The 27888-nt window shown below is 45.4% G+C and overlaps 2 protein-coding genes across 2 annotated transcripts in view; both read left to right on the top strand.

The window, feature by feature from the left end:
* Positions 1–338: 338 nt before the first annotated feature.
* tmem51b (transmembrane protein 51b) lies at positions 339–6283 on the top strand. Its single transcript, XM_084039661.1, has 3 exons — positions 339–606; positions 2688–3117; positions 5054–6283. The coding sequence occupies exons 2-3, from the start codon at positions 2702–2704 to the stop codon at positions 5505–5507; spliced, it is 870 nt and encodes a 289-aa protein (XP_083895787.1). The 5' UTR covers positions 339–606; positions 2688–2701; the 3' UTR covers positions 5508–6283.
* Positions 6284–8919: 2636 nt separating this feature from the next.
* skib (v-ski avian sarcoma viral oncogene homolog b) overlaps positions 8920–27888 on the top strand; it is a 30028-nt gene continuing 11059 nt past the window's right edge. Inside the window, exon 1 of the mRNA XM_084026736.1 lies at positions 8920–10401. Within this exon, the coding sequence (XP_083882862.1) occupies positions 9508–10401 (894 nt within the window). The 5' untranslated portion in view covers positions 8920–9507. The remainder of the gene's footprint in view (positions 10402–27888) is intronic.

The raw sequence follows: 27888 nt of genomic DNA, 5'->3' as shown, positions 1-27888 counted from the left end.
CAAAACAAATTAATATTCAGCAGAATAATTGTCCATGAAAAGTAATTATTACAGCCATAAATAATAATAATAATAATAATAATAATAATAATAATAATAATAATAATAATAATAATAATAATAATAATAATAATAATAGTTTATTATATATATATTCTGAATAAATTAAGGTATACGTAAATTGAATTTCTAATAATCAACCATGTTTTATTTTCAGGAATTTTCATCAATTTCATGACACTGCTTCCGGTTGTTTACTAATTTCCTGTCCCATTAAAATGTCCCCGGAAGAAGCGGATCGGCGCTAGGACTCCGCGGAAAACAGGTCAACCCGGGGAGGAGAGGTTTCACTCCGCCTGGAATTTGATCAAAGTTCCTTTTGAAACGTGTTACTTGTGTCGGAAAACATTGATATAGATTGAGATAAATACATATATATAGAGAGAGGTATAAATATCTCTCAGCTAGTGCGGGGGGGGCGTCAGCGGCTGCGTCTATATGCTCTTCCTCCTCCCTCCCCCCCCCCCCCCCCCCCTGTGATCTTCCTGAAAACACCTGCGTGCTTCAGGTGAAGAGGGAAGTTCTTGGGCGCTGAGCGACGAAAAGGTAAGGCCTCCTCCGGATCACCTTCACCGAGTTAGACCGCTATCAGACTAACCAGAGCTCATGGATTGGTTATGTGTACTTTTACATGTATATTTATGACGTGACTGTCCGGATAAGTGGAGTTTTTAATGTGTGTCCTGGGAAGGGGGGGGGGCGACGCCTCCCTCGGAGGTCACTTCCTACATTACAAACAGCGCTGGTTGCACACTTGTTGAAGCACGGACACACTCCAGTAACATTTCACTGGTCCGGCTGGTCATTTTACCCAATCAGTGTCCTCATTGAAGGTATTATATTGACTTTTATTTTAAATTGTTTTCCCTAAATGCGCGAAGTGTCCTGTTGTCAAATATGACACACCCATGTACACCTCCCAGCCTGCAACATGCAGAAGATCTGTACAGAATCCCAGGCCACGACACTGTGACCATATTTTAGCCTTTATATAGATGGGAACATAGTAGAGCCCGACCGATAAATGATTTTGAAGGCCGATACCGATATAAAAATCAGATATTCCGATTTATTTTTTTTATTTCAGAAACCATTTCAGATTTCCCTAACATTAGTTATTTGTTGTTATTTATGAGTCTTCACTAAAATAATATGATAATGCAGTTTAAAAATAAACTTATTTTATTGTCACAGCGGAACAGAGGAACATCAAAATATATTAAAGTTCTGATAAATAAAATGTATAAAAATACAAACTTAAGATATAAATCATAGTCCTTTTGAACAAAAACACAATAACAACAACAACCAAACACAAAGTTACTAGTTTTAAAAGACTTAAGCTCATAAATATAACTTTGAACAAGACTTTTAAAATATTCATTTATCGGCCATTATAAATGCCGATACTAATAGTAACCGATAGTTTGGAAAATGCCTAATATCAGCCAATAATATCGGCCCGCCGACTATACTAGAATATAGTATACATATTATACATAGATGATCTACCAATGCTGATCCAATAAGGTGTCCCCCCCCTTTGCACACATTTAAAATCTTGAAAGTTCACATTTAAAAATTTCGATATATTTTTTATTTTTTTTTACATTGTCAGGGATAAATGTGGCCCTCAAATTCTGTGGCCCACCATGACTTAACTGAAATGACTGACAGCCTAGTGACACTGGCGGTTAGGAAGTAGGAAATGGGCCACTTTGTTGATACATAGACATTGGCATTTGCTCTGTACCGATCCCATCACTCCTTTGTCAGAACAACAGGACAGGAACTTAATTGCTGGGTGTGCTTTTAATGAAGGATTGGACTGATTCATTTGCATTCAGGCACAATGATGCCATGCTTTAAAAGAGTCTGTCCTTTTAAGTCATGAATGAAAAGAACATCAGTACTGTATGTGTCGTGTGTGTCAGACCCGTCTTGACAAAAGAGCAGCAGGTGGTGGCTTAATGATGATGATTGCAAGAAATGTAAAAATTACTTACTCACTTGAATTTGTTATGAGCATGCGGGAGATTTAACTGGTTTATTTAGGAATTTGCACGTCCACCGAGAAATCAGACATGCAAAAAGCGAGTTATCCCGCCTCCTCTCCCTGTTCGCTCCAGCTGGTCCGTCACTCGAAACTCATCACTCATCCAAACCCACATCCCACTCCCTCGACTTCCAACCTGTTCCTCTGTCAGGGTTGCGTAATATATCATTATACCATCAACATTACTATGGCCATTTTTTTTGTGTCGCTCCATTCTTTGAGTGTAAGTCATTCACTTAAAACAAAGGACCTGATGTCTGCCAGTTTGTCATGTGACATGCATGAAGCTACAGCTGCACATTTAATTTTGACCTGTTTTCTTGATAACTTGCTCTACTGCTCTCTTTCCTATTGCTAAACAATGTAGCTCTCAAGGTTTTATCTCCTTGATACAATGCGGAAATTCCGCTTTAATTGTTTACTCTCTGTTTGCACAACAACCAGTAAAGGAGGGAGTGCTTATTTGAAGTACAGCATGGCTACAGTAGATTGTCCAATCCCATGAATAGAATTTATTTTTATTATCCCAGTATGGCAGCTCCTTATCGCTAGTCTCTCCACTGTGTTGCAGTTTGTCCTGCAGGGATGTGTTCCAGTCGGGGTCTATGCGGCGACAATAACCGCGCCGCCAGGTCCTCCAGCTCAGAGGGCAGTGGGTCAGGCGCTCACTATGCCCTCTGTGCCCTGGGAGTGGGCCTCGTGGCGCTGGGCATCGTCATGATTGTGTGGACTGTGATACCGATGGACGGAGAGCCCCGCGACGGCTCCGCCACCTCGTCGGGCAACTCCACCGAAGGGCCCGGCGGCGAAGATGATGAGGACAGCGACCGCTCGAAGTCTTCGACGGTGGCTATGGTGCTGGTTGGAGTCGGGGCAGCCATGTTGCTTTTATCCATCTGCCTGGGTGTGAGGAACAAGAGGAAGCAACGCAACGCACCTAGCCAGCCGGCGGTAACGGGAGTCCCCCTAATGGGCCATGTGGCAGGGGAGCAGGCGGACGAGTGAGTCATGGCTTTTTGCCTTTGCTTTTATACTCTTTTATTAGAATTTCCAGTGTTACTCCAATTTGAAATATTTGGAAACAAATGGTCACTTTGTTTGATTAGGTTGGATGGTTCCTTACTTTAGCATTCCTCCCAAAGCAGACCCACAAAACAATGTCCTAAAAGCAAGACGTAGACTTCACCAAATTATCCCTTGGATTGAACAAAAAAGTATGCCAGAAATAAGAAACATTTGAAAGCTCCTATATCCATCTATACTTTCTACACATAACTTTAAAATGTAATAGTTCACGTTAGCTCATTTAGTTTATAAATTGATGGTCTGCCTCATAGATCATAGGATTGTATTTGTTGCCGAGAAAATCCCCAAACTGATGTAAACAAATACTGTTGAAGCAAATTTTTATTTTACAACCCATCAGTCTTTTTGGGTAGGAGTCTATCAGCGTGGCAGTATTTGCCCACTCGTCCTTGCAGAAGAGCTCCAAATCTGTCAGATTGCGAGGGCACCTCCTGTGCAGAGCACTCTCTTCAGGTCACAGCACAGATTTCTAATTGGATTCAGGTCTGGACTCTGGTTGGGCCATTCCAAAAACGTAATCTGCTTCCGGGGAAGCCAGTCGTTTGTTGATGTGGATGTATGGTTTGGGTCATTGCGTTGCTGAACGGTGAAATTCCTTTTCATCTTCAGCTTTCTAGCAGATGCCTGAAGGATTTGTGCCAAAATCTACTGGTATTTTGAACTGTTCATAATTCCCTCCACCGTGACTAAATCCCCAGTTCTGAATCAAAACCTCCTTAAAGCATGATGCTGTCACCTCCATACTCTGTATGGTGATCCTTTCAGACCTTCCAGCATTGATGAATGTTTTTGCAAAATGTAGACGGGCTTGGATGATTTTCTCCGTAGAAAAGGCTTCTGTTTTTTCCACCCTACCCCAGCACAGACATAAAAACGGGTGATTGTTGTCACATGTAGTACACAACTACACTACTACTACTACTACTACTATTACTACTACTTGCTGCTGCTGCTAAAGACCTCACTAAGACCAAAAAAGTGGATCACATTACTCCTCAGATCTTTAAACTGGCTTCCTGTCTGTCAAATAATTGATTTCAAAATACTTCTGCTGGTTTACAAAGCACTGAATGGTTTAGGGCCAAAATACATTTCTGATCTTCTGCTTAGCTACGAACCATCCAGACCTCTCAGATGGTCTGGGACAGGTCTGCTCTGTGTCCCCAGAGTCAGAACCAAACATGGAGAGGCATATTTCAGTTTTCACATATCTGGAACAAACTTAAAGAAAGCTGCAAATCTCAGCTCTTTTAAATCAAGACTGAAGACATTTCTGTTTGCTGCTGCCTTTCAGTAAACAATCTATGACCTTCTTGCACTGTAATTTAAATTCCTTGATATTTGTGTCTTTATTTATTTTTAATTATTTAATTGTATTTTATTGGCTTGTTTTAATGTTTTTTCTCCAATGCTTTTAATGTTTTAGTTAGTTAGTTAGTTTTGTTGAATAGTCCTATACAAATAAATTGCCTTCATTCTGAACACAGGTGTGCTCACTTGCAACTACAACTTACAACTGCATTATTTGAGTTTTTTAGTTTTTCTCCATAAAAGATTTGGTTGTGTTTTCCAATTGTACAGGTTTTAGGTCACATTAAAGGTGGGAAAAGTTCTGAAAACCTGGTATTGTAACAGGGGTGTGTAGACATGTGTAGTACATTTGAACATTGGACACGAAATTTCAAATGAATGATAATGTATCATTTGCTGGATGTGAAAAACAGAAAAATTAAGTGATAATAACTCAGTATTGTATTCATGGCTTTCTTTCTGCTTTCCATGAGGGGCAAAACAATACTTTTTGCAGTGTGTTGTGTTCTTTCTCACTTCTCCTCTTGCATCCTTCTGCAGGCCAGCCGATCGGCCCACGTACGGCGTGCCGAGCTACGACGAGGTCGTTGGCAGTGACGACTACCCCGTCCGCCACAGCAACCTTCGCCACAGCACCTCCCAGCTGCCGTCCTACGAGGACATCCTAGCTGCTGTGGAAAACGAGGGAAGGGAGTCCACTGACAACCCCACCGAGGGCACCCCTCTCAATGAACCCACACCAGCTCCGTCTGAACCAGCCGCTGAGGTTCAGGGTGACCCTCCTGGCCTCAAATCCAACCCCAGCCTGCCGACCCGCAGCACCAGCCGGGCCAGCCGTTTACTGCGGCCCCTCCGGGTGAGGAGGATCAAGTCAGACAAGCTGCATCTGAAGGACTTCCGCATCCAAATCCGCAGTCCAACGCAGAATCCAGTGACCATTGAACCCATCACTCCACCACCGCAGTATGACAATAAGGTGCCTGAGTTAGAGTAGTGTGTCTGGCTTATTGCCTGCTCCTGATTATTATAAATAACTGTGTTAAATGGACTAACGATAACATTTCTGAGGACCCATTACCAAAGTTGTTGATATGTAGGTTAAATGTGGCTGCAAGCAGCGTAATGGAGGTCTTGCAGACATACATTTCTGAAATGTCTTCATCACCGAAGCTTGCAAACGGCATATTTATTCTGTATTTTAGGCATCATGCCATAGCTGACAAACATGGGACAGCCTTTAAGTTTTATTTAATAGCCAACTGTGTGGTGCAATTAACAATATCCTGAACTCTAATATGTTTTCACCATAGCAGGATTTTTTTTGTGTTACTGTGATTAAAAGGGGACATGGGAATCTAATAACCTGGTGGGATTTTAAAGTTGTATTAAGCATTAGATGTGCATTTACTTTTTTTTTTTCTTTTTTTTGATTTGTGAAATGCACCACGGCCAAAAATCAGAATGCTGTTTGTTTTGTGAGAACTTTTTTGTAAGTTGATTTTAATTGTTTTCAATTGTCTTAAAAACTGGTTCTTGAAAAATGAAAAGGCCGTCTGCATTATGGCCAACGTGAACCGTAGGCTATTGGAAACACTGGGAACAATAAATATAATCGACTGTAACGGAAGAAAACTATTGGATATTCTGGGATGAGATGTGAAAATAAGGATTTAATAACGATGCGTTGCTTCATAGGACTTTTAAGTGTTTGAATGTTTGCTGTATGATATTTGCAAAAAGTGGTGAATAAATGTTTTTCTATTTCATTTACCTAAGTTTCATGTCAAGATGATATATTATCGATGTAAAATGTCACTGAAAATGACTTGTGTTGTGTATGTTTAATTCCTCAAACATTATCTCACTTGACACTCAATATAATAATAATAATGTGTGTCATTAATTTCATCTCAGCCAGGATAAATGATGTGATTGCTCACATGAGTTGAGGAGTGAGTGTCCACATCTGTCTCTCCACAGATTAGGGCTGATCTTGCATTCGACTGCAACAAGCGGCATAATATTGCCAGTGTGGCCTCAAGGTGTAGTGACACATGTCCTCAAAGTCTTTTATTGCTTGTTTTATACTGCTATTGACTGCCTTCTGACTCCTCCTTCACCACTGATAACGGCCTCCTGACCGGGAGGCACTGCTAGTGATAACTCATTAAGCCAGAGACACAGTGATTCTGTGCCATCAACCTCACATTTGCATGCATATTGTTGGAAAAAATACACTTGAAGCCTAAATGAATGCTTCATGTTGCTGTTGTGCCTTTGTGACGGAACATATACAGGCCTTAAAAACACATAACCCCTCCCCACACACACACACACACACACACACACAGTTCATTGACCATTCACGCTGCTGCCCAAAAACAAAACTTCTCCCCAGCTGTCTCTTAAAATTGTTTACTTTTTCATTGGCGTTAGGGTGCACCAACCCCAACCCTAACCCTAACCCTAAACCCAACAACAACCCTAACCCCAATGTTCAAATTTTTCAGCGCCCATTCATTCTGATGGGCAACTGTTTTTTCCTCATATCTTGGGAACGGAGGATCGTAGAGACTCGGGAGTGGGTGGCATCTGACCTAATTCGACCCTTCTTCTGAACACGGCAGTCTTTGGCCCGAGTCTCTACGATGTACCATTCCGAGATACAGCCTAAATAAAAAAAGGAATCAAGCCCAACCCCAACCCCAACCCTTATCCAACCCTACCCTAACTCAAACCTAACCCTAAACCCCAAATTCTTGGGTAATCAAATGAAATATATTTTAATTATCTGCCATTCTTCCACCTTCCTTACAAGCTGCACTAAGGTTAGCAACATATGCCGTATAAAAGAAGTTTGTAATTAAAAAATAAAAAATAAAATGAAAAAGAAAGAAATATAAACTATGTTCTATCAACAACCTGGTGTTTTATCCACATTTAATCTCCATTTGTATCCCATTCTCACGTACCTTTTCTCCATTATATTTGATGGCAATTGTTTCATGTTCTGCATTTTAAGCTATAATACAATGCGCAGATACTTTTTATTTACCTTCCCTGTTGGCTAAGAGGTCTGATCTGGGAGCTCGTCACTGGAGCTATTCAACCATAATTATTGAAATATGCCACCAAATTAAAGTCCTACTTATTGGACATCAATAGCAATATCATTTTGGAGATATCATGTAGAGATGTTTGAATTTGGGGTGAACTGTCCCTTTAAAATTCATTGGTTGATATTTAGTACCCTCTAGTGGTGTTGAAATGTAAAATACAGGTTGATTTAAAGTTGTTGAGTTATTAATTAGTTCAGCATCAGTTATTGTCTAAGAAACAAGCTAAAACACATAAGAACCAGGAAATAGTCGTTCAAAGTGTAGAATAATTGTTAATATATGAATAGGGAGGTGTTATCAATGTTAGGATCAATGTGATGTAAATTGATGGGCCTCTTGATTCATTTCAGATGATTTATCACGATCTCAAGTGTATTATAGTTGTAATATTGGTATGGGATTTATACTTTTACGTTTTTGAGAGTGACATTTAACCCTTAGATGCATTTGTTTATTGAAATCTGGACTCTTCCATAAGTAGGTCAAATAATATTCACATCAGAATACCATCTTCGTTAATAATTATCTCATATGTTCTTGATCATTTTGCTCAGTTCTATTATCGTTACATTAACGATTATTTTTTATTATTTGAAATACGCTTGAAAAACACGGAACAATGAATTCTATTTTACATGCAAGTTTATTTGTCTATAGTGTGTGTATATATATATATAAATCAATATAAATGATCACATGCATCAAGTTTAAAATAGCCAGTCTATCTCTCTATGTTAATTTATTATTGAAGTATTCAGATTATTTACATAAAATTAGTTTACAAGTTTAAAGTCTCGCTCTGAAAATGTTACTTACGCATACATACACACAAAATCACGTAAAATATCAAAAGTAAGTTTTGAATGCATGATTAAATGTGCAAAACGCCTTTTATTGTTGTAGTTGGTCGAGGTGGGACTTATTTAATTGATTTGTTTAGTAGTTTAACGTCATTGCATTATATTTCATAAACTGATTGTTTTGTATGTTTAGTCTTCTGTACAAGTAACTAAAGTTGTCAAATGTATGAATGCAGTATCTAATGTCGAATATGAACCTAAACACAGTGGCTTCTTCTGTTTCAGGTTGACCTTCCTCAACAAATTCACAAATCCAGCCTAGAGTATTTATTCTAGATTATCTCATTTCAAATGTACATGTTTAAAAAAATGCTGATCACCGAGGCTCAAACATCCGAAATACTAAAGTTTATTTTTATATTTCCAACATAAACTATGTTTTCCTAAACTCCACCCTCTCCTCAGTTCAGAGGGAATTTTTTTCCCTTCTTTTTTTCCCTTTTTTTTTTAATGTGCAGCTGCCATGTAGCGGAGGGAGGAACAGCCTGCTGAGGGAAGAGCCAGCCCGGGGAGTCAGTCACATTCCTGGCTGGGATTCAATGACTGAACCAGACACAAACAAACAGAGAGGGCGAGAGAGAGAGGGAGAGAGAGAGAGAGAGAGAGAGAGAGAGAGAGAGAGAGAGAGAGAGGCTCACACATTGAGTGAGTGGGGAGACAGACAGAGTACGCCAGACTGAGCAGACGAGGCACATTTCGAGCGCACATTAGGAGTGCGTAAAACCGTCGGAGCGCCTAGAAAACACGGTACCCGGTGATCGTACGTTGGATAATACGAGTTTCGAGTCTCGGTTAGTTGCCGACTGTAAGTGCGTCCGCTTACAGGAACAGCCCCCGTGAATCCAGCACAGCCGTCAGTTTTTCTGAATGGACGCGCTGGGAAGCTTCTCCGGTGACATGGAAATGCGCGTTATTGAGCGTGTGGCCGGATGCTGAAGGGCGCCCGATCCGATAAGTCAATTTCAGCTTTCATTTTGAGTTTTTGAACTCTCCCTTCCCGAGCCGGCGACCAAACATGGAGGGCGCCAGCTTCCAGCCCCATCCCGGACTTCAGCAAACTCTGAAGCAGTTCCATCTGAGTTCCATGCGCTCCCTCGGCGGGCCGGCGGCGTTCTCCGCCCGGTGGCACCAGGACTCGTTCTTCGGCAAGGATGGCAAATCCGTGGAGATGATGCTCAGCATGCCGCCGCAGACGCCGCCGGTCATGTCCGGTCCACTCTTCATCCCGTCCGACCGCTCCACGGAGAGGTGCGAGACGGTGCTGGAGCGCGAGCCCATCTCGTGCTTCGTGGTCGGCGGCGAGAAGCGTCTGTGCCTCCCGCAGATCCTCAACAGCGTCCTGCGGGACTTCTCCCTCCAGCAGATCAACTCGGTGTGCGACGACCTGCACATCTACTGCTCCAGGTGCACCGCGGACCAGCTGGAGATCCTCAAGGTGGTGGGCATCCTGCCCTTCTCGGCGCCGTCCTGCGGGCTCATCACGCAGACGGACGCCGAGCGCCTCTGCAACGCGCTCATCTACGGCGGCACGTACCCCCCGCACTGCAACAAGGAGTTGGGCTCCCTGGAGTTGGAGCGGACCGAGCGCAGCTTCAGAGTCTACCACGAGTGCTTCGGCCGGTGTAAAGGCGTGTTCGTCCCGGAGCTGTACACCGGCCCGGGCGCCGCCTGCATCCAGTGCATGGATTGCAGACTCATGTTCCCCCCTCGCAAGTTTGTGGTCCACAGTCACAAGAGGCTCGAGAACCGGACCGTTCACTGGGGGTTCGACTCCGCCAACTGGCGGGCTTACGTGCTCTTAGACCTGGACTACAGCGGCAAGGAGGAGAAGAGTCACCTGGAGCAGCTGCTTCAGGAGTTAAAAGGAAAATACGACCTGACGGGCAAGCGGTCCAGTAAATCATGCAGAGTAAGTGTTGTGTTTCACCTCGTTATTAAGCCAAACGTGTAGATTTGGAGGTGTTTGTGTGGATATTTCATGAGTCTGTGTTAGTCATCATTTCGTGGAGGCGAGTCCTCCTCACCTGTCTGTCACTGTCTTCTGGGATTGATTGATTGATTGTTTCTTTTCCAAGTGTTGCAGCCTCATTAGTCACCCCAACAGAGTTACAATGCAAACTTCACATCACATCCCTCAGTGTGTGTGTGTGTGTGTGTGGGTTCTATACTCCTACACTGTCAAACACCTCGCACAAATACTCACTCACCTCATGTATTTGTGAATGAGGTGACAGATCGGAGCCCCCAGACCATCAGCTGACAACACCCCCCCCCCCCCCCCCCCCCTCACACACACACACACACACACACACACACACACACACACACTACACACACACACACACACACACACACAGGGTTACCCAACGGCATCTGCATTATGATAAATTGAGTCCCGATGATATATTTTATTAGAGCGAAAGGGGGGGCAGGGAATCCCATTATGGTGCCATGAGGTGGGGAGGGGGATAAGAGTTTAATGAGGTTTGGGATGTGTGTGTGTGTGTGTGTGTGTGTGTGTGTGTGTGTGTGTGTGTGTGTGTGTGACAGTGAGAGAGAGGGAGAGGTGGCGTTGTGGCCGATCAGCGTAGGATAAGATGTGAATGTGTCACTGTCCAGGCTCCTTGAATGGGTGTGAGATGTTCAGCGTGGACAAAGGGGCCAGGAGACAAGGTGGCCGTTCCTCCGTCACAGAGCAGCTGTTGTGTGGGACTCTGCTAATGAGTGGACATCTCTGTATGCATCACCATGGTGCTGCTCCGGTCTGAGCAGGAGCCAGGAGATGTCTCACAGGGAAACCTCAGTGCTCTCTTTGAAAAATGTTGCCGGCTTCTAGCAACACGTCTGGAGTAACAGCGGGGGGGTTGGGTTGTCAGTCCCAAAAGCTGGTTTATCTCATGTTTTCCCATAAATTAGACCCAGACTTCTGTGTACAGTCAAGACGTATCTGAAGAGGCTAATTTCCTCCTGACTGCAGTCAGCAGGACTTGATGTATCACCTGTGAGTTCTATATTTCCTCAAGATGGTGAGGAGTGACAGTCTTTCTGTGTGTGTGAAATACTCTGAGCAATATGGAGGGGGCATGGCGGAGGGGGCAGTGGCGCGTTTGCTGTGGTTCACTGTCAGTCGTGTCCCAGTTAGCAGACAGGCCCCGGTCCTCGGGGAGCTGCAGACCAGCGCTCCCCCATACATCAGCCTGACAGGCCAAGCTGCTGAAAGGCCGGACGGGGGCTCTCAGACCACGCTTGGCTCAGCTTACCTATGAAACAAAAAGGCTCCCAACGTTATCGGCCTGCCTCAGCCTCCTCCTGATGTCAGAGTGTTTTATTAATAAGAGAGAGAGCCTTGAAGGTTACCTCCTCTGCCCGTATCATCTGTCTAGACTCCCACCTCCTCTACTGTACGCAGCGGTTGGTGCAGATGCAGCACTGCTGGAGGAAACCGCGGGGACAATTATTGCTGATGTAGCATATGTGTGTGTGTGTGTGTGGAATGGTTTTGAAGTGCAGTTTCCTAGAGATTCCAGAATTATTCAGTTTTTTTTTTACATTTATGGGCTGTGAATGTAGAAAATGAAGCATAACCAGCCTCCTGACAAAGCAGGAGTCGGATCAGAGGAGCGAATGAGACCATTGAACCATTGTGTCGGTGCTGCATCAAATCCAGCGTTCGGTCATTAAGCTCTTTCCTTAATGTGCAGATGAGGGCAGATTGCTTAAAGGAGGCTGCAGACTCTCATTCAGAAGATGCAGGGTGTGTGCGAGCCAGGCCTTGACATGTGTTGTCAAAGGGCCGTAACCCCTGACCTTTTCCCCAAAGACACTGACCCAGCCTTCCCCCATTCTTTTCACGCCATCCAATCACGTGCCTCTGTGTCCAGTCCACTGGCCAGATGGCTGTCTGATAAAGGACGGAGGGGATATATACATTGGACAGATAACAAACTCTCGACTGCAGCTTGACATCCAATAAAACATCGCAATTTTGTGATGCGTATAGAGTGCTCTTAATTTCACATCCTGAGTGATTATTTTGCCGACGCACTGCAAAAAACGATGTCAATTTCAGGGAAACTGAGTAGAATTTCTATTACTTCTTCCGCTGTGTTGAACCTTGCGTGTAACAATTTAAATGTTAACTTTTGTGATTAGAAAATCCAAAGAAATAGGATTGGAATTGCAAAAAAACGTGTGACTCTTCAAAGTCAAATACACAGCATTAACTGTGTATATATATTTAAAAAAAACAATCCCTAAGAAGTGAGGGCGATGTGATAAATCATCTGACTGAGTGGAGAGTAAACGGGGACTCTGGAGAACCGTGTAGACCCTCCTTAATGGAATGGATATTAAAGCCATTCGACTGAGGCCAATTTAATGCCGTTTCTCATCCCCATTGTTCTCCTCACTCCTTGAATTAGCCCCAAACGTGGGCCAAACCAATCAAGTGTGTGTCGAAGTGAACAGGGTGGCGTGTTTTCAGTTATTAGCCGTTATTAAAAGTGAACGGAAAAAAGACTTCTCTCTCCCATCAGGTAACCGCGTAGCCTTTAAGGTATGGCGACTATACGAGTCATGTTTGCATGTAAACAGGCGCGTGTAATGACTGGATCAGCTGTGCGGGCCAGATTAAAATGAGCTCCCTGTCGGCTCATTTCCATTCCCATCTGTCTGCTGACCTCTGGGAAGCCCTGAAAGCTGACAACGTGCGTCTCTTTGGTCCTTGATGGGCCCTGTCTGTCCAGCGTTGACCTAGCCGCCCACATCACCCAGATACTCATTAGCATGTGGCTCAGACTTAGCATATTTCTAAATCTCACCCCTGATGCAGCAACTTCCAGTTTTTTTTGTGTTTAATGTCCTTCTCTTGCAAACATCCTTATTTTGAGAGAAGTTGCCAAATCTCCCCGTCCCAACCCCCCACTGACCAGCTCCCCCACCCTAGAAGACCATCACCCCCGTCTATACAGTGACTGCTGGATGGAGCGTTCTGGCCGGAGCACGGACAGCGTGTCAAGGCAAAGGGGTGTCAGGAGCTCCCAGGGGTTGTGGCCTCCATTCTGGCAGGGGTGACCCCGTGTTAAAAGGATGTCAGCTGGGGTTCTGTCATGGGTGATGTGTGCTAAAGACCTGCCGCCTCCTTTGTTCGAGGGCCGAGCTTTCAGAGGCTGTGAAGTGCAGCCATTTCCCTTTGTCAGTGCCGTGTGGATTGGTCTGTAACCTCCAGCCCCTCTCAGGGTGGGAAATGCATGGCTGTGAGTTTGCTCCGTCACCAGTTTCCGCCCCGTTATGTGCTCAAAGATAGATCGGAGTCTGCAGTGGTGTCTGCATGTCTGATGGAGACCGGGCCGGGCCCTAGCTCAATATTGTTGTTCGTCGACAGACTCATTTTTGTATGATGTCATTATGATATTCCCCCACAAATATATGTTGTTGAAATCAATGATTATGGGCTAAGATTTAAATCTAAATTAGTTATTGAATGTTTTTTTTTCCACCCACACAAACGTACCTCAGGGAACAGATCAAATTGATTATTTTACTTCAGTGGTTTGGAATACATTTGCAATTAAGCACTTTATAACAAATATAGGAAAATATCGTTATCAGTATTGCGATATATTGTGATGTAATATCGATTTGAACCATATTACCATTTTTTTAGACATGGAACTTTAACTATATTCTTTTACTGTGATATGTTTGCAGTGGTGGAAGAAGTGTGCAGATCCTTGACTTAAGTTAAATAGCAATACCACGATGTAAAAATACTCTGCTAAGTAAAGAGCCAAGATACTCATAATGTCAGAAAATGGCTCCTAATTATATTATTTTATTATATTGTGTAGTTAATCATTGACAATGCATATTCAACTGATCACATGTTTTGTATGTAAAATCAGCAGCAAATGAATTGCAGTGGAGGGAAAAAAGTAATTTTCCTTTCAAATGTAGTGGAGTGGAATGGAAGTACTCAAACGAAGTACAAGAACCTTCAAAATTCTACTCAAGTGCAGTACTTTGTATTCTACTAAACCTATTAATATTCCACTGCTATGTCTTTGGGAAGACTGCTGTTGCTTTGAGAGGATATTTACACTGTATTTATGAGAAAAGTATGCTTTACTGAAGGTTGCCATGTAGACGCATTCATAATTAACCTCCCTCCTCTCTACAACTCAAATATGATTAGAAGATGCCAAATAAAGCCTATGAGCTTTGAAATGATGAGTTACAAAGTCAAATAGCAAGAACAAAATTAGAAGAACAAACAAAACAATGTACATATGCCTGCAAAGACACACACACACGCATTATCAAGTGTGGATTAGATTGTAAAAGCCTTTCCAAGTGGGTGTTGAGAGAAAAAGATGTTCTGACTTTATGATACGCAGCCGTTTAAACTGAAAAAGAAAGAATTCCTTATCGCCTATCTCTATTTCTGATCATTTCAAGTGGATAGTTTTTGCTCCTTTCCTCTCCTGATGACACAGCGACAGCGCTAACGTGTGAAAGACTTCTTGTATAACTCGTACAGCGAGGGAGGAGGATGATTAGTGTTGATCAGCGATGATGAGGCGAGGGAGGAGATGAGCACGCCGGGGCTGCGACTGCAGTCAACGAGCCAGAGTTGGGTCCGTCGGTCCGTCAGCCGGGCAGAACAGATGCCTGTATTGGGTTAGTGTTATTCCACAATCATCATCAATTCCTCCTCGATCACCTCCTGATTTCCAGCTCTGTGATTAAGAGTCGGGCCCATCTGGTGCAGAGACAGGAAATCCTGGAGTCTGCATCTGCTGTTGGCTGAGCTACTAAGCTGCTGCAGTGAGGGTGGGTGGGGGGGGGGGTTAAACTCTGATAATCCTACATAACCCCTGGAATGCGGAGACCACAGTGCATCAAAACCGTCATATTCTCTGGACAGCATCTTCAGGAACACAGACAGACTGAATGTCAGCCTCCTCCTCCTCCTCCTCCTCCCTTTGGCCCACTCTAAGCATCCTCACCATTTCTAGCCCAGTCCCTCTGGAATTTCGTAATTAGAGCATGAATTAGATGTACCGCGGAGAGAAACCTATAGCGTACATACTGAGTTTTTTTTTTTTAGAGGCCGGAGATCACGAGTGGGTCTGTCTCTCCTTAATGACCCTGGGTTTTCGAAAAGCTCCGTGGCTGTTAGACCACATTGGAGACGTGCTAATGGAGCTCCAGCCAGAGCAGAAGTAGGCCCTGCTGGTGCCATATGACAAATCGGCATGCTGCTCTCGCCTACGATCCGCCCACCGACCACCTCCAAAGCTATCATAAGGATTAGCTCACGCTTCTAAACCAAACAGACTGCTCAGTGTTCAGACAGCATTTGGCCCCGAATCGTGTTCGTGCCTCCTGTTTCAATGGCGAGCGGATCACAATCAGAGGAGGGTGGGGGGGGCTATCTTTTCACTTGCAACTGGTGCCGTGCCAAGTTGCAGCGTGGCGCCGTGTGCGGCTGCAGGAGGGAGGGGGGGGGGGGAATAACGTTTTAAAAGATTTACATGACTCCCCTTGCTCTTTGGGATATACATAATTAAAATGTTTGGATTAGGATGGTTTAGATTAACTTTGAATTCTCCCGTGAGTTCAGAAGGCGGCTAACACCGAACTGAACGACGCACTTTTTTGTCTTCGTCTGCTGGCGACATTAAAAGCTTGATTCCGGAGAAAAAGCTTACATCCAGACCCCGGGTTTTTTTTTTTTTTTTTTTTTTACGTGTGTGTGTGTGTGTGGGCAGGTGTGGACTTCAACATTTTAGAGATCTCTGTCTGACTCCGCACACTCGCAGAAAGGACTCGTCCTCAGTTTGAGTCTGCTCCGTGCGCCTGTGATTGGAGGGCGGCTGTGGTTGCTAAGCAGAGCAGCTCTTCCTGTGCTAAATAAGAACTTCGTGCTCTCTGGCTGGTAGGCTCAAAGAAGCGCACCAGAAAACACACACACACACACACACACACACACACACACACGTATGAACACACAGACCTCACAGTGCACACAGTAGACCTCGTACAGTACAGAGACCTCACCCTCCTCCATTCACTGCCCATCCTCTTTCACTGTGACCTCCAGTGCAAGTCTCTCCTCCTCCTGCTGCTGCTGCCACTTTCTCTTCTCTCCCTTCCTCCTCCTCCTCCTCCTCCTCCTCCTCCTCCTCCTCCTCCTCCTCCACTCTGCATCACACACACTTCTCCCACAGGTCAGCGCTGTACAAAGCTCCCCGCTCTCCATCACCGAGACCTCCATGTCTGACACCTCCTCTGCCCCACCACCATCACTCACCTCCTCCATTTGACACCTCCTCGACCCTGTAGGACACACACACACACACACACACACACACACACATAGAGACACACAGGCTCTCCTCCTCCACGGAGATCTCATACTGCACTCCCCCTCACACTGCATTATACTTAGATCTCCACCTCCACTGTAGTGAGTACATGCTGTATCAGTCTGTATTCAGACTGGCCTACATACACCGCACATGTATCACCGCGCTGCTCCGAGGGATGCGAGGGCTGATTGTCTTGTTTTGAAGAGATGATAACTCGCCATCTGTCTGTGTTTTCCAGGATCATAGATAGATAGATAGATAGATAGATAGATAGATAGATAGATAGATAGATAGATAGATAGATAGATAGATAGATAGATAGATAGATAGATAGATAGATGGATGGATGGATGGATGGATGGATGGATGGATGATGGAGGGGGAGAGGTAGTGCTACTTTGTCAGGATGACCTCATAACCACCCTCTATCTCCCGTTTCCAGGCTCGTTTCAAGAGCCCCGCTAAATGAACAAATGAGTGGGATCCACATTATTTTCGGCTCTCTCCTGCTTTTCTGTGCTTGCCATTACGGGCGCCCATCATCTCACGTACCTGCTCCGCTGCCAGGACATTTCATCTCAAAATCAGACCTAAGAGCACTGAGTCTGCACACATACTGTACTTGGTCTCCAGGCCAACCCCTCCCCCCCCCTCTAATAATTGGTTTATTTCTTTTTAGTTTTTCGTTTCGCATGGGGTCAGAGCTTTGGATTGTGGAGCAGAACAATCATTCAGTGTTGGTGAAAAGCTGCAAGCCCCCGCGTGCTCTTCGGACCAGCTCGACATGCTTTCTTGTAGAGACGGAGCAATGCAGCATTGTCAGCAGGCAACCGTATCAAACGAATTCAGCACAGCTGTCCTAGCAGACTCTATTGTAGTGAGGAGGGGAAAGTTATTTATTCAGTATTACAGTCACCCCGGGATCCGTCGTGGTCACTCTTCGCCACAGCATCATCTGGTCAGGTGGACCGGTTTCCCCCTCTTTGACCTTGTAAAAGTCTCGTTTATCACCACGCTGAAAAGCAGAATGCACTGAATCTCGGCAATTTGCTTTCTGGAGCCGCCTTTTCCCACCTCGCTCTCACTTTCTGCTCTTTCACTCTGCAGCGGTGCAGCGGGGTCTACATTTTATAAAAGACAGGCACACAGATGCTCAGTTCCATTACTCTCCTACCCCCCACCCCTTTTTTTTTTTTGCAGGTGTCTAATAGTTGCAGGGTTTGCCCCTCACTTTGCTCGCTGTGCCGGCTGCCCAGCGGGACCACCTGCCTCCTGTGTGCGCTAGTGTGGCATTGACAGGCGTCTGGCTTTATTTCCAGCTAGTCGACGAGTGCAGACACAGACAGCCGTGGCCTGAAATAGAGCAGGCCAGCCCTTTATCCTATAATGAGGGGGACTAATATAAGCCTTGTGTCTTAAGCAGGGCATCAGCAGGTGTCAAGAGGAGAGGTGGTACACGCATCATCTTAAAAAAACTTCAAGCTGCTTTTCAGATTATGATCAAAAGTAATCACCTCTCCTTTTGGCACCAACAGTCTTTAATCTGCTGCGACGGGAGGATGCGTTTAAGTGCAAGGTCGAGTGACCTTTTATGATACGCGTTATACACTTGAGAGGAGACGGTTGCACGACAGTTTTGACCTAGAAAATATGTCTGTTATTGTATATTTTAAAGCTGTTCGGTTCACTTCTGGCGTATCAATTCATTGAATCTAAATGCAAAGGTGATAGTGTGGTCGGGGCATCTGTCGCGTATGAGATGTATGAATTATTCCAGAGGTAATAGCAGGGTATTGTTGGTGCACTCATCTTCACAAAGACGCCCATCTCTGCATGTCCATATTTAATTCACCCCTTTCAGACGCCGAACTGTACAGGCTGCTGATATAATGAGTCCCTCCAAAGAGATTAGTCGCCCTATCATCATCGCGGCTCCCTAATTTCTCTGCTTTTGTTGTGGCGCTGGCTGCACTAAATGGGATAAAGGGGCTTGGCCGGACACAGTGGGAGGAAGTGGCTTTTGTGCTGCTAGCAGGTGCAGTGGAATGACAGTGGGCTTTTTTTTGGGGGGGTGGGTGGGTGGGTGTACGCACGCGCGTTGCGTGGCCGCATGCATTTGTGTTTGCGTGCAACTCGGCGTCTGGCAGAGCTACGTGCTCCCCGAGTGCCTCTGAGATACACCAGGAACCTCTGGAGCTCGACTTGAACCCTCAATCACAGGGCTCCTCAGGGGTTTGCAGTAAATTCTTCAGGCGAATGGTTTTCTCTCCCCTTCCTCCTCCTCCTCCTTCCTTCCTCCTCCTCTTTCTCTCTTTCTCTGCTCACATCTGGTGAACAGCACTAGCAGCCCTGTCATCTTTTACTGCGTTGAGGTCATTTCCACCCTATCGGTAAAGTGGAAACACATGATGTGCAGGGTTCGGCCTTAATGGGGTGGGGCTGGCATGGACCAGCACTGACACAGCTTTACAGCCAAGCGCTGCCAAAAAACAGCCTCTCCGTGGAATGCCTTCGACTCCAAAATGAAAGACATTTGCGGTAAATAATGTTAGAATACTTATATCTTCCCCGTTACGTACATAACTGCGATGAGGAGTTACTCTTTTAAACTCGTAGGGTGTTTACATGTTCGTGAAACGGAGCAGCGGAGCTGAACATGTCATTCATTTGCTTTGAAACTGCAAAAAAAAAGAAGAAAAAGAAGAGAAAGCATTGTTAGGTTACAGAAGGGTATTAAATGGATAATGAATACCAACTCTGGAAAGATGTGTTTGTCCTTTCAGAGGTTTTTTTTTTTTTTTTTACCTCTGTTCCAAATTGTGTTTTTTTTCCGTCAAATTCCTCCCACTTCACTTGTTTGGTTTTTTTTTTCTCTCTCTTCTTAATCACATTATTGATTCCAACTGAGCTGTAGAGGGAGTTTGGCAGACATCACAGGATAAAGGGTGTGTCCTTGAGTTTAATTGGGATTCTCCTTTAGCAATAATGTGGATTTCCTCAGTCCTGTGCCCTGCTGTGCCGCTCCCGCTTCAAACGCTTCGCACCACAAACTCGCGGTGTTTGTCATTGGCAGGAAATCCGCGCCTGTGTCATGTCGTGAAAAACTCGGCTCCTGTCATCTGACACATTCTAGCTCATTGCTTAACGGCACATTATTAGTATCCACTTTGTATGACTTCATTGTTTTGTCACATTTCAAGCCATCTACTTTTTTTTTATTTTACTGTAAAGTAATGACACTGTTCTGTTTGACACTTAAATAATTACCCCCCTACACACACACACACACACACACACACACACACACACACACACTCGGATGATTTCTTGCTTCAGTATCTCAGTGGAATAAACAGTTTCACTGTCTCTCTTCATGGATATCAATGTGTCTCCAAGCAAATTCCAGTCACACTGTGGTTTCAATTTTGTGGTAGACAGAGCTGCAGTGTAAAAAAAAAAAAAAAAGAGGGGGGTGGGCTGCAGTCAGCCAGTTACTGCTGTCTGTGGGTTTGACTACAGGCGGAGTGGCTGCATGGATTTTTATTCCTGCCGTCCAACAGGACTCCATCATAGACTGCAGCAGCGTTTCGTTATTGAGGGCACACACACACACACACACACACACACTCCTGTGCTGCATGCTTCTGTCCTCATTACCTCTGCAGCAGCTTAGCTCTCCGCCTTTGTTCTCTCTCTTGGCTTGAAACTGGAGAATATGGAGAGAAAGTGCTGAGGCTGCAGTTAGCTCGGCTGCCCACAACTTCTGCCGCACAGGAAAAAACATAGCACAGACAACCACCACCCCCCTAAGCCCTCTTGTCTACATATTTCCACAAAGCCAACGCAGAGGGAGATGCTCTACTTTGATTCATCCTCCCGACTTGGACGCCGGCTGCTTTTTCGCTCCATGCTTCTTGCATGGTCGCTTTTCTTCGATTCAAAGATTTCATTCTTTAGGGACGCGTTCGTGTGTTTGCCCGCTGACCAAGCGGACCTCATGGCCGCTGTATGAAAGGTCCCATACACTCCTCAGAGGCGTCAAACAGCAGCCGCGCAGAGTGGCTGGGGGGACAGTAAACTTTTATCACACTAATAACCCACAGTCACAGCTACCTTAATGGCTTAGGCAGCCACGCCAGGGGTCGCCTGGAGGTCAGGTTGAATTGCAGGACATAAATGGTAGATTCCAACAAATGAAGGAAGAGGAGAAATAAAGGAGGGGGAGCAGAGGGGGTAAGAAAGTTGTTATTGGAACAGCAGATAATCACTTGGATTGATTTGCATTTTAGAAAAAAGGGAGCCATTGATTGGACTGGGCGATCTGTGGCCTTTTAACCCTCTTTTCCCACCCAACCCGCGCTCACAAACGCTGGACTCGGTCCGAGCGTGCCGCCAAAAGGGCACGACTCCTACACAAGTGACAAGTGAGTGAAAACATTTGCCCAGCACTCGGTGAAAAACATCGGCTGGAGGAGCGGCGGCAGTGGCGTCGAAGTGCGAGGAAAAGGGGGGATTTGTTAATGGAGTTCAAATCTAAACTTTTTCTCAGATTCCTCTCTCTCTCTCTCTCTCTCCTCTCCCTGGCTGAGGTGGACGGGTCTTGAGAGTGTTTGTTTTAGGTGAAGTCAGTGCTGGAACAGAATGTTGTGAACCGCAGGCCAGACTGCGGTTCTGCGGTTCAGCTTCGACCTGAATGCAGACGGCTCTGTTTATTTTGCTTCTCCGTTTCTCAGGGAGAAATTCAGGCGCTGCCAAAGTCCTGCGCTCACACCCAAGGCACGCAAATAAAACCCCTTCACAGAAGAGGGAAAAAAAATATGTACCTGGGTGTAGTCGCTACATCTGGGCCTCGCCAACCACCGCGGAGCAAGGGTGGAGGGGGGGGGGGAGGCATATCTATTGGTGTCTCTGCTGTCCTGCTCTCATCTTGTAAAAGGGCCCTTTGGGAGATGAGACGGCATTTGATTGTTTCAGTGGCAGGATGTTTGTGTGTTTTGTTCCAGGCCTTTTCATAAATAGCAGTTTTTATGTTGCTGAGGTCAACTGGTTTTACTAGACTGGAGAGGCAAGTCCAGAGGCACGGAGGCCTCCCCACCATCTGGCAGCCATAAAAAGGGGGAGCAGGAGGTTTTTAGTGGGGGTTTATGGGATTGTCGGGTGAGACATTAAGGGGAGGAGAGACAGAGTGGATGGTGGACTCTGGTTGCCCCCGAGCTGCAAAGCTTCCTCTGCCGTCTGAATGACAGGTCAGAAGTTCATTGCCTTTTTTTTTTTTTTTTTCATCCTGCATCTGCCCCGAAAAAAGGTGAAGGAGGTGACACCCGGTTCAGAGTTGGAGGGCAAAGGAGAGGACGTCACCGTGAAGCTGTTAGCACCGCTGCAAATAAAGATGGATTCTGGGCATGAAGATCTTTGTTTTGCTTTAATGAGCTGGCTGTGTCTTTTGAAAAGTGCGTCCGCCCTTGTTGCATCGCCGTCAGCTCGTTATGCGATGCACAAGATCAGATCCGAGTCCTACAGATGGTGCCGAATTATGTGGCTGCGTAAACACTGGTGATTCAATGTCTTGGTGTTGTTTGGGTATGCGTCACCCTCTCAAAAAGCACCCAGCACGCCGCAGAGTAACGGACAGCTAGTTGTTTTTTGTGCGACTGCAGATCCGAGGCTCTGGCTTTTTTTTTTTTTTTCTGTCCGGAAACAAGCCTCGCAGTCAGGTGGTGGCTTTTTATTTTTGTTTGCACACTTACAGCGAGTGGGACTAAAAGCATCGCTAGGCCACGAAAAATACTGTGAGTTTGAGATTCTCGCGGAGATTTCGCTGCCATGAAGACCCTCCTGAGAGTCTCAGTTATGTTCTGCTGGAAGCTTTTCTCTCCTCGTTTTTTAAGAGCCTTAGCTGGAGCTGTCTGGTCCATCTGAGGCTGGATGATTGGCCTTATAGGTTTTCCAGAATGGGGTTATCATTGCAGAGGACTGTGCTGCTTTGCTGACTCTGGCACTGATACCTCCCATAGAGATTTCATCTTTTGTTATGCTGCAGCTGAGATGTGTTAACCCCTTAGCCCCTTCAAGATATTTAGGTAATAGCACATTACTTGAACGCCTCCATATCACCACATGGACATATATCCGCTGTGGATAAAATATGAACATAAGGATTAAATCAAAGTAGTGCTTTTTGTGTTATAAGTTATTTTGACCTCTCCCTCTCCCATGGAATGGGGTTTTGATTTGCAGACCCTCTGCCGCTTTTGCACAGTTTATATATATATATATGAAAAGAGAAAAAGTGCTGACAGCAATAGAATAAGAGCGTGTTTGGCAGGCACGCCCTTGTAGGTTTCTGTGTCACTCAACTCTAATAAATTTTTAATCGTTTCCTCACTGTGGTATAGAGCTCAACATGGCTCCGCTCAGTCACACGCTATTTAGGCGGCTCGTACTCATAATATGGGGAAATAGAGAGTGTGAGCTTGGTAATTTCACAAGTATTTTCTTCTCCACCACACAATTAACTGGAGATATAATCAATCATAAAAAAATATTCTTACTTAGAGTGCTTAGTTTCCTTCCCAGGCAGACACCACAGGGCTAATCTGGTGCAACCAGAGGCCATTTATATAGCAAAACCACATTGGTGGCAGTGTAATTTGAGTCTTATTATGAGGTTTACTTTGGATTTGATCAAACATTATCATGATAATGGCATTAGATATAATTCCATTGCCGGGGAACATTGATTGCACTTGACACAATTGAAATGAAAGCATCAAAGACACCTTCAAAGGCGGTGACGGTGAAAGAATCCAACCGGAGATTCACACAGAGAGCCTCTTGACATACTTCGGCCTGTTTATTCACTCGCATTTTGCGTCAGAGAGTCTCAGGCTTTCAGAGAGAGGAGTGAAATAAAGCCCGGGCCCTTGATTGAGAGGCTGGAAATGAAGGACTCTGCTCTTGCTTTAGTGGTTCCGTCCACTGCAGTGATTCAGGGGATAAAAATGTGGCCTGTGTCTCTTTAAGAGCGCTGGCCTGTCTGCAGAATGCATCAGTCCTGTGGAGCAGACACAGGCCAGCAGGAGGAGGAGGGGGGAGGGGGGCAAAGGGAGGAGCGTGGGGCCGCGCGGAGGGAGGAACGACGACAGGAGGGAACAGCCGCAGTCTGGGCTTCCAGCCTCCTGGCTAGACTGCTGAAAGTTATTATTGAGTTCCTGTGTAGGGCCTCCCCTCCCTGCGGCATACTCCTCTGTGCTCACTACGAGGTAGACGGGGAGTATGGGAGAGGCAAAGAGAAAAGTTGGCAGCCTCCCATGCCCCTTTGCAATGACCTTATATGCAACAAATACAGGATAATTTTGTTTGATTGCGTGTTTTCGCAAGGGTGAAGCCTGTGAAAAGGCGGAGAGCAACCGCGCGCTGCTAAACAGCGTTACAGCTGCTCGGCAGCAGCTGAAACCGAGGCCCGGCTCGCTGTTGTCTTAAGTTACAGTTTAGCAGACATGTCCTGTTTTCTTAGGAATGGTCTTAACTAGTCGGGACAAGAAGGATGGCGGTTCACCAATGAGAAAGCGGCAGACTAAATCCTCTCCTGGCGTGCTAAGTGATGAGTATGATTCAAGGACAGGTGGTGGGAGTACGACAACGCCTTCGGTCTCCTTCAAACAACTTTGACGTGAGATTTAGAAACGGTGACTGAACCATCCTCCGACTCGGTCTGTAAGTAGCGTCTTGGAGGTCATCTTGTCCGACCGGCGGGTCTCAGAGATTTGCTGGGAAAGGCCGTGGAGATTACATAGTTACACACATCATGCCCTCCTCTCAGGCCTGTGCCTGCCTGCGCCACTAATCCCTGGCCTGCCTTCCCCGTTAGCAGCTACGTCGGTGCCACAAAGCGCCTGCGTCCTTTCCGGCTCAGCCCACCAAGAGAGAGAGAGACAGACTTTTATGTAACGCTCTGTCCGGTGTGTTTGTTCTGAACCTGCTGTTGCTTGAAGCGGGGCTCCCGCAGGTTAACAGTACCCAGCTGCTCGCCCGTCCTACTGTACAACGTCACGGCTCTGGCTCGCGAAAAAAAAAAAAAAAAAAAAAAGCCTGAACCCATGCAGCACCTGAGGCTCGGAGGAGCCAGGGAGGCCGTTTTTCCCCCCTGCACATATCTTCTGCAGGATGTCACACAGGCTATGTGCCCTGATTAATCCCAGCATGTGTCTTCATTCATGGCCAGCGCTATCGTTCGGCCCTCCGTTTTAAAGCCGTCTCGGGCAGGGTTTTGCAGGAAAGCTGGGCGAAAAGGGGGGAAAACCCTGGCGCTGAAATGGGTATTTTGTGGAGTTCTGTTTGTTGAGTCAGAGCTTAGTTGGGCTTTGCTGTTATGCGGTTGCCATGGAGAAAAACACAGGCTCTTGTGCAATAAAAATCATCCAGGAAAAGACATTTCCAAGAATTATTCAGAGTCAAGAAACAGACGGCAAATTGCAGAATTCATGAGGTGCTGCGGTCCACCACCCGCCCCTCTCAGCCCTCCATTTTAGAGCGCTTGTATTCATTTTATGGAGGCTGCAAAGCTCGAGCCCTCTCACCTATTTACTTCTGCAAGCAGATATGTTTTCCTATGAACGGAGGAGGGAAACAGAACCAGTGTTTAAGGATGGAATGTGTGTTCTTAAGAACGGATGTTGTGGGTGTTTTATCCCCGATTTCCCTTACAGACAATTCCTTGAACAAGTGGAAACAAGTGAAATGCTATTTGATCTCTGTCATATATTACTGTACACACACACACACACACACACACACACACACACACACACACACACACTGTGTGAGGCCGCCCTGCATTTGACTTAGCGAGGAGAACATTTGTCAGAGGTAATAACTCCTGGTGTAGTTTTGAAAATGCCTTGGCAGTTAGTTGGTTGAACACTTAAAGAAAACCTTCTTTCCCCCTCGAGCTGTAATTGTCCTCAGTGACGTCAAGGCTCCCTGTTGTGCTTCAATATAACGTCTTTTTTTCCTACAGTTTCCTGTCCATCTGAATGGACCCATTAGTCCTTCTTTTTTTTCCCCGAACAGCCAGCTCTCCAATTGTGCTTTCTAGCATTAGTGAGACAGCTCTTGTGAAGTGGTGCAGTATAAAGGCCACCATCCTTTCAGGCTTTTAAGCTAAATTTGAAGTTCAAAGCTAATGAAAGAAAAAAAGAACGTCTTTGAAAGCTGAGGTGTCCGTAGCATTAACTTCAATGGTATTTCATTGTTTGAGCGGTCTTAGAAACAGTGGCGGAGTAGAGATTAGGATTTCTAACTGACCAGCACTTCGACTAGAATGGTATCTATAAATTTCAGAAGGATTTATTACTTCGGTTCAACCAATTAGCTCCCGAGCATTTCTCAGGACGTACAACCGCGGCGGTGAAATGGGACATGGGACCCTGAGTGAGCAGTGACCCTAACTTTACCTCGCCCTCTCACAGCTTTTATGACCTCCTGCCCTAAAACCCCCTCTGCCCCCCGTCCCGTCCCCTCACACCTCTTAACCTCTGGTATTCATCCCATTTTCATCTTTCCAAATAAACCTGCCACCTGCCCTCCTCTCCGCCCCGGCTCCTCTGGGGGGGGGGCGTAGGCTCGTGGCTCGGGCTAAATTAGCTGTGTTACCGTGATCGCGGTTATTGTTGCTCAAATTCAATTATCTAAAGCTCTAGCTCTGCGGAAAGTGTGTCAGATTTAGTCTTCAGTGAAACAATTGGAAAGAATGTCCGCTGTTGTTTTTGGTCGTCGGTGAAAGTAATTGTTCGAGCACGTTTTTCCGGTTTTCTTTTCTCCGTCACATCTGATAGTAAACTGGTTTTATGTTTAAAATAAAATAAATAAATCAAGAGTTAACCATCACAAGATTACTCGCTGACATATAGGGCATAGAGTTCTTGGGTGACCTTAGGGACAAAGGTGGTCCGTTTTATCTCCTGTATGCCATCGTTAACACGGAGATCTGATTGTCCATCTGGCCCGTCAAATCCCTCAGACACTGGAGGTCTAGATGGTTGTGCCTCCCCCTCTGTCAGTCTCCCCGTCCTGACTCCCTCCCCGGCCGGCGAGGGAGGTGCCGGGGAGTCGTGCGGTACCAGGTACTGTGAGTGATATAATGGTCTGTGTATTTGGAGCTGTAACTGTTTGGGTTGCGGAGAGGTTATCCAGTGACATTTTAATCGTCTTTCCGCCTTCTTTGCCGTGGCATTAGTATTAATCTACGGGGATTAAAACCCAGCCAGTCAGACAGTGGACTTGCTGTCTCGTATAGAGCAGGGGGAGTGTGCGAGAACGGCGGCACGCACTCCCCATGCGCTTATCAGCGACGAACCCAAGGTTCCCAGTTTGGGGACATCAGACCTCCGATGAGAGGTTTGTTAACACACAGGGCAGAGAAACCACAAACCTTCACTTTCCATTACTCTGCCATCGCTATCAGAATCCAATATTCCTCTTTAGTTGGTTGTGCACATAAAGGTCAGTTTACTCATCCGTGAGAGCACTGTTTCAAGACTAGGAACATGTAGTTTCAATCCACCCAAAATAGCAATTTCTTTATAATCATTAATTGGTCTACTTACTGTAAAAAATCTCTCTCACATTCCAATAATGATTATACAAACTAATCATATCACATCTCCAGAATATCCCCAGAATCTCATGTTATTTTTAGAAATCAATTCCTTGTTCCTGTTAGGTCTCAAATAAACTGGCGCTGAGCCGAAGCTGTCTTGTTTATTTGCAGATAAGAGATACGAACGTCGAGATTATTCATCCTTACTTGGGTTTTTCTCTCAACTTGTGATGGTAGGATATCTAAAAGCATTTTATCTGAATTGTAGTTACGTCCCAAATTTAAAGCTTGGAGTAAAAGGTAAGTTATATATCATTTAATCACACAGAGAAGCCTCGTCTGCACGGAGTCAGATGAGTGTCGGTGTAATGCCGGGGGATTAAGCTTGCATGGCAACGATGGCGTTGGGAAGGCTGTGCGACAC

The sequence above is a fragment of the Eutrigla gurnardus genome, assembly GCF_963514095.1.
Source record: "Eutrigla gurnardus genome assembly, chromosome: 2".
In the NCBI taxonomy this organism is placed as follows: domain Eukaryota; kingdom Metazoa; phylum Chordata; class Actinopteri; order Perciformes; family Triglidae; genus Eutrigla; species Eutrigla gurnardus.
Note: the sequence above shows the minus strand (reverse complement) of the source record. Positions and strands in the feature narration are given on the sequence as shown.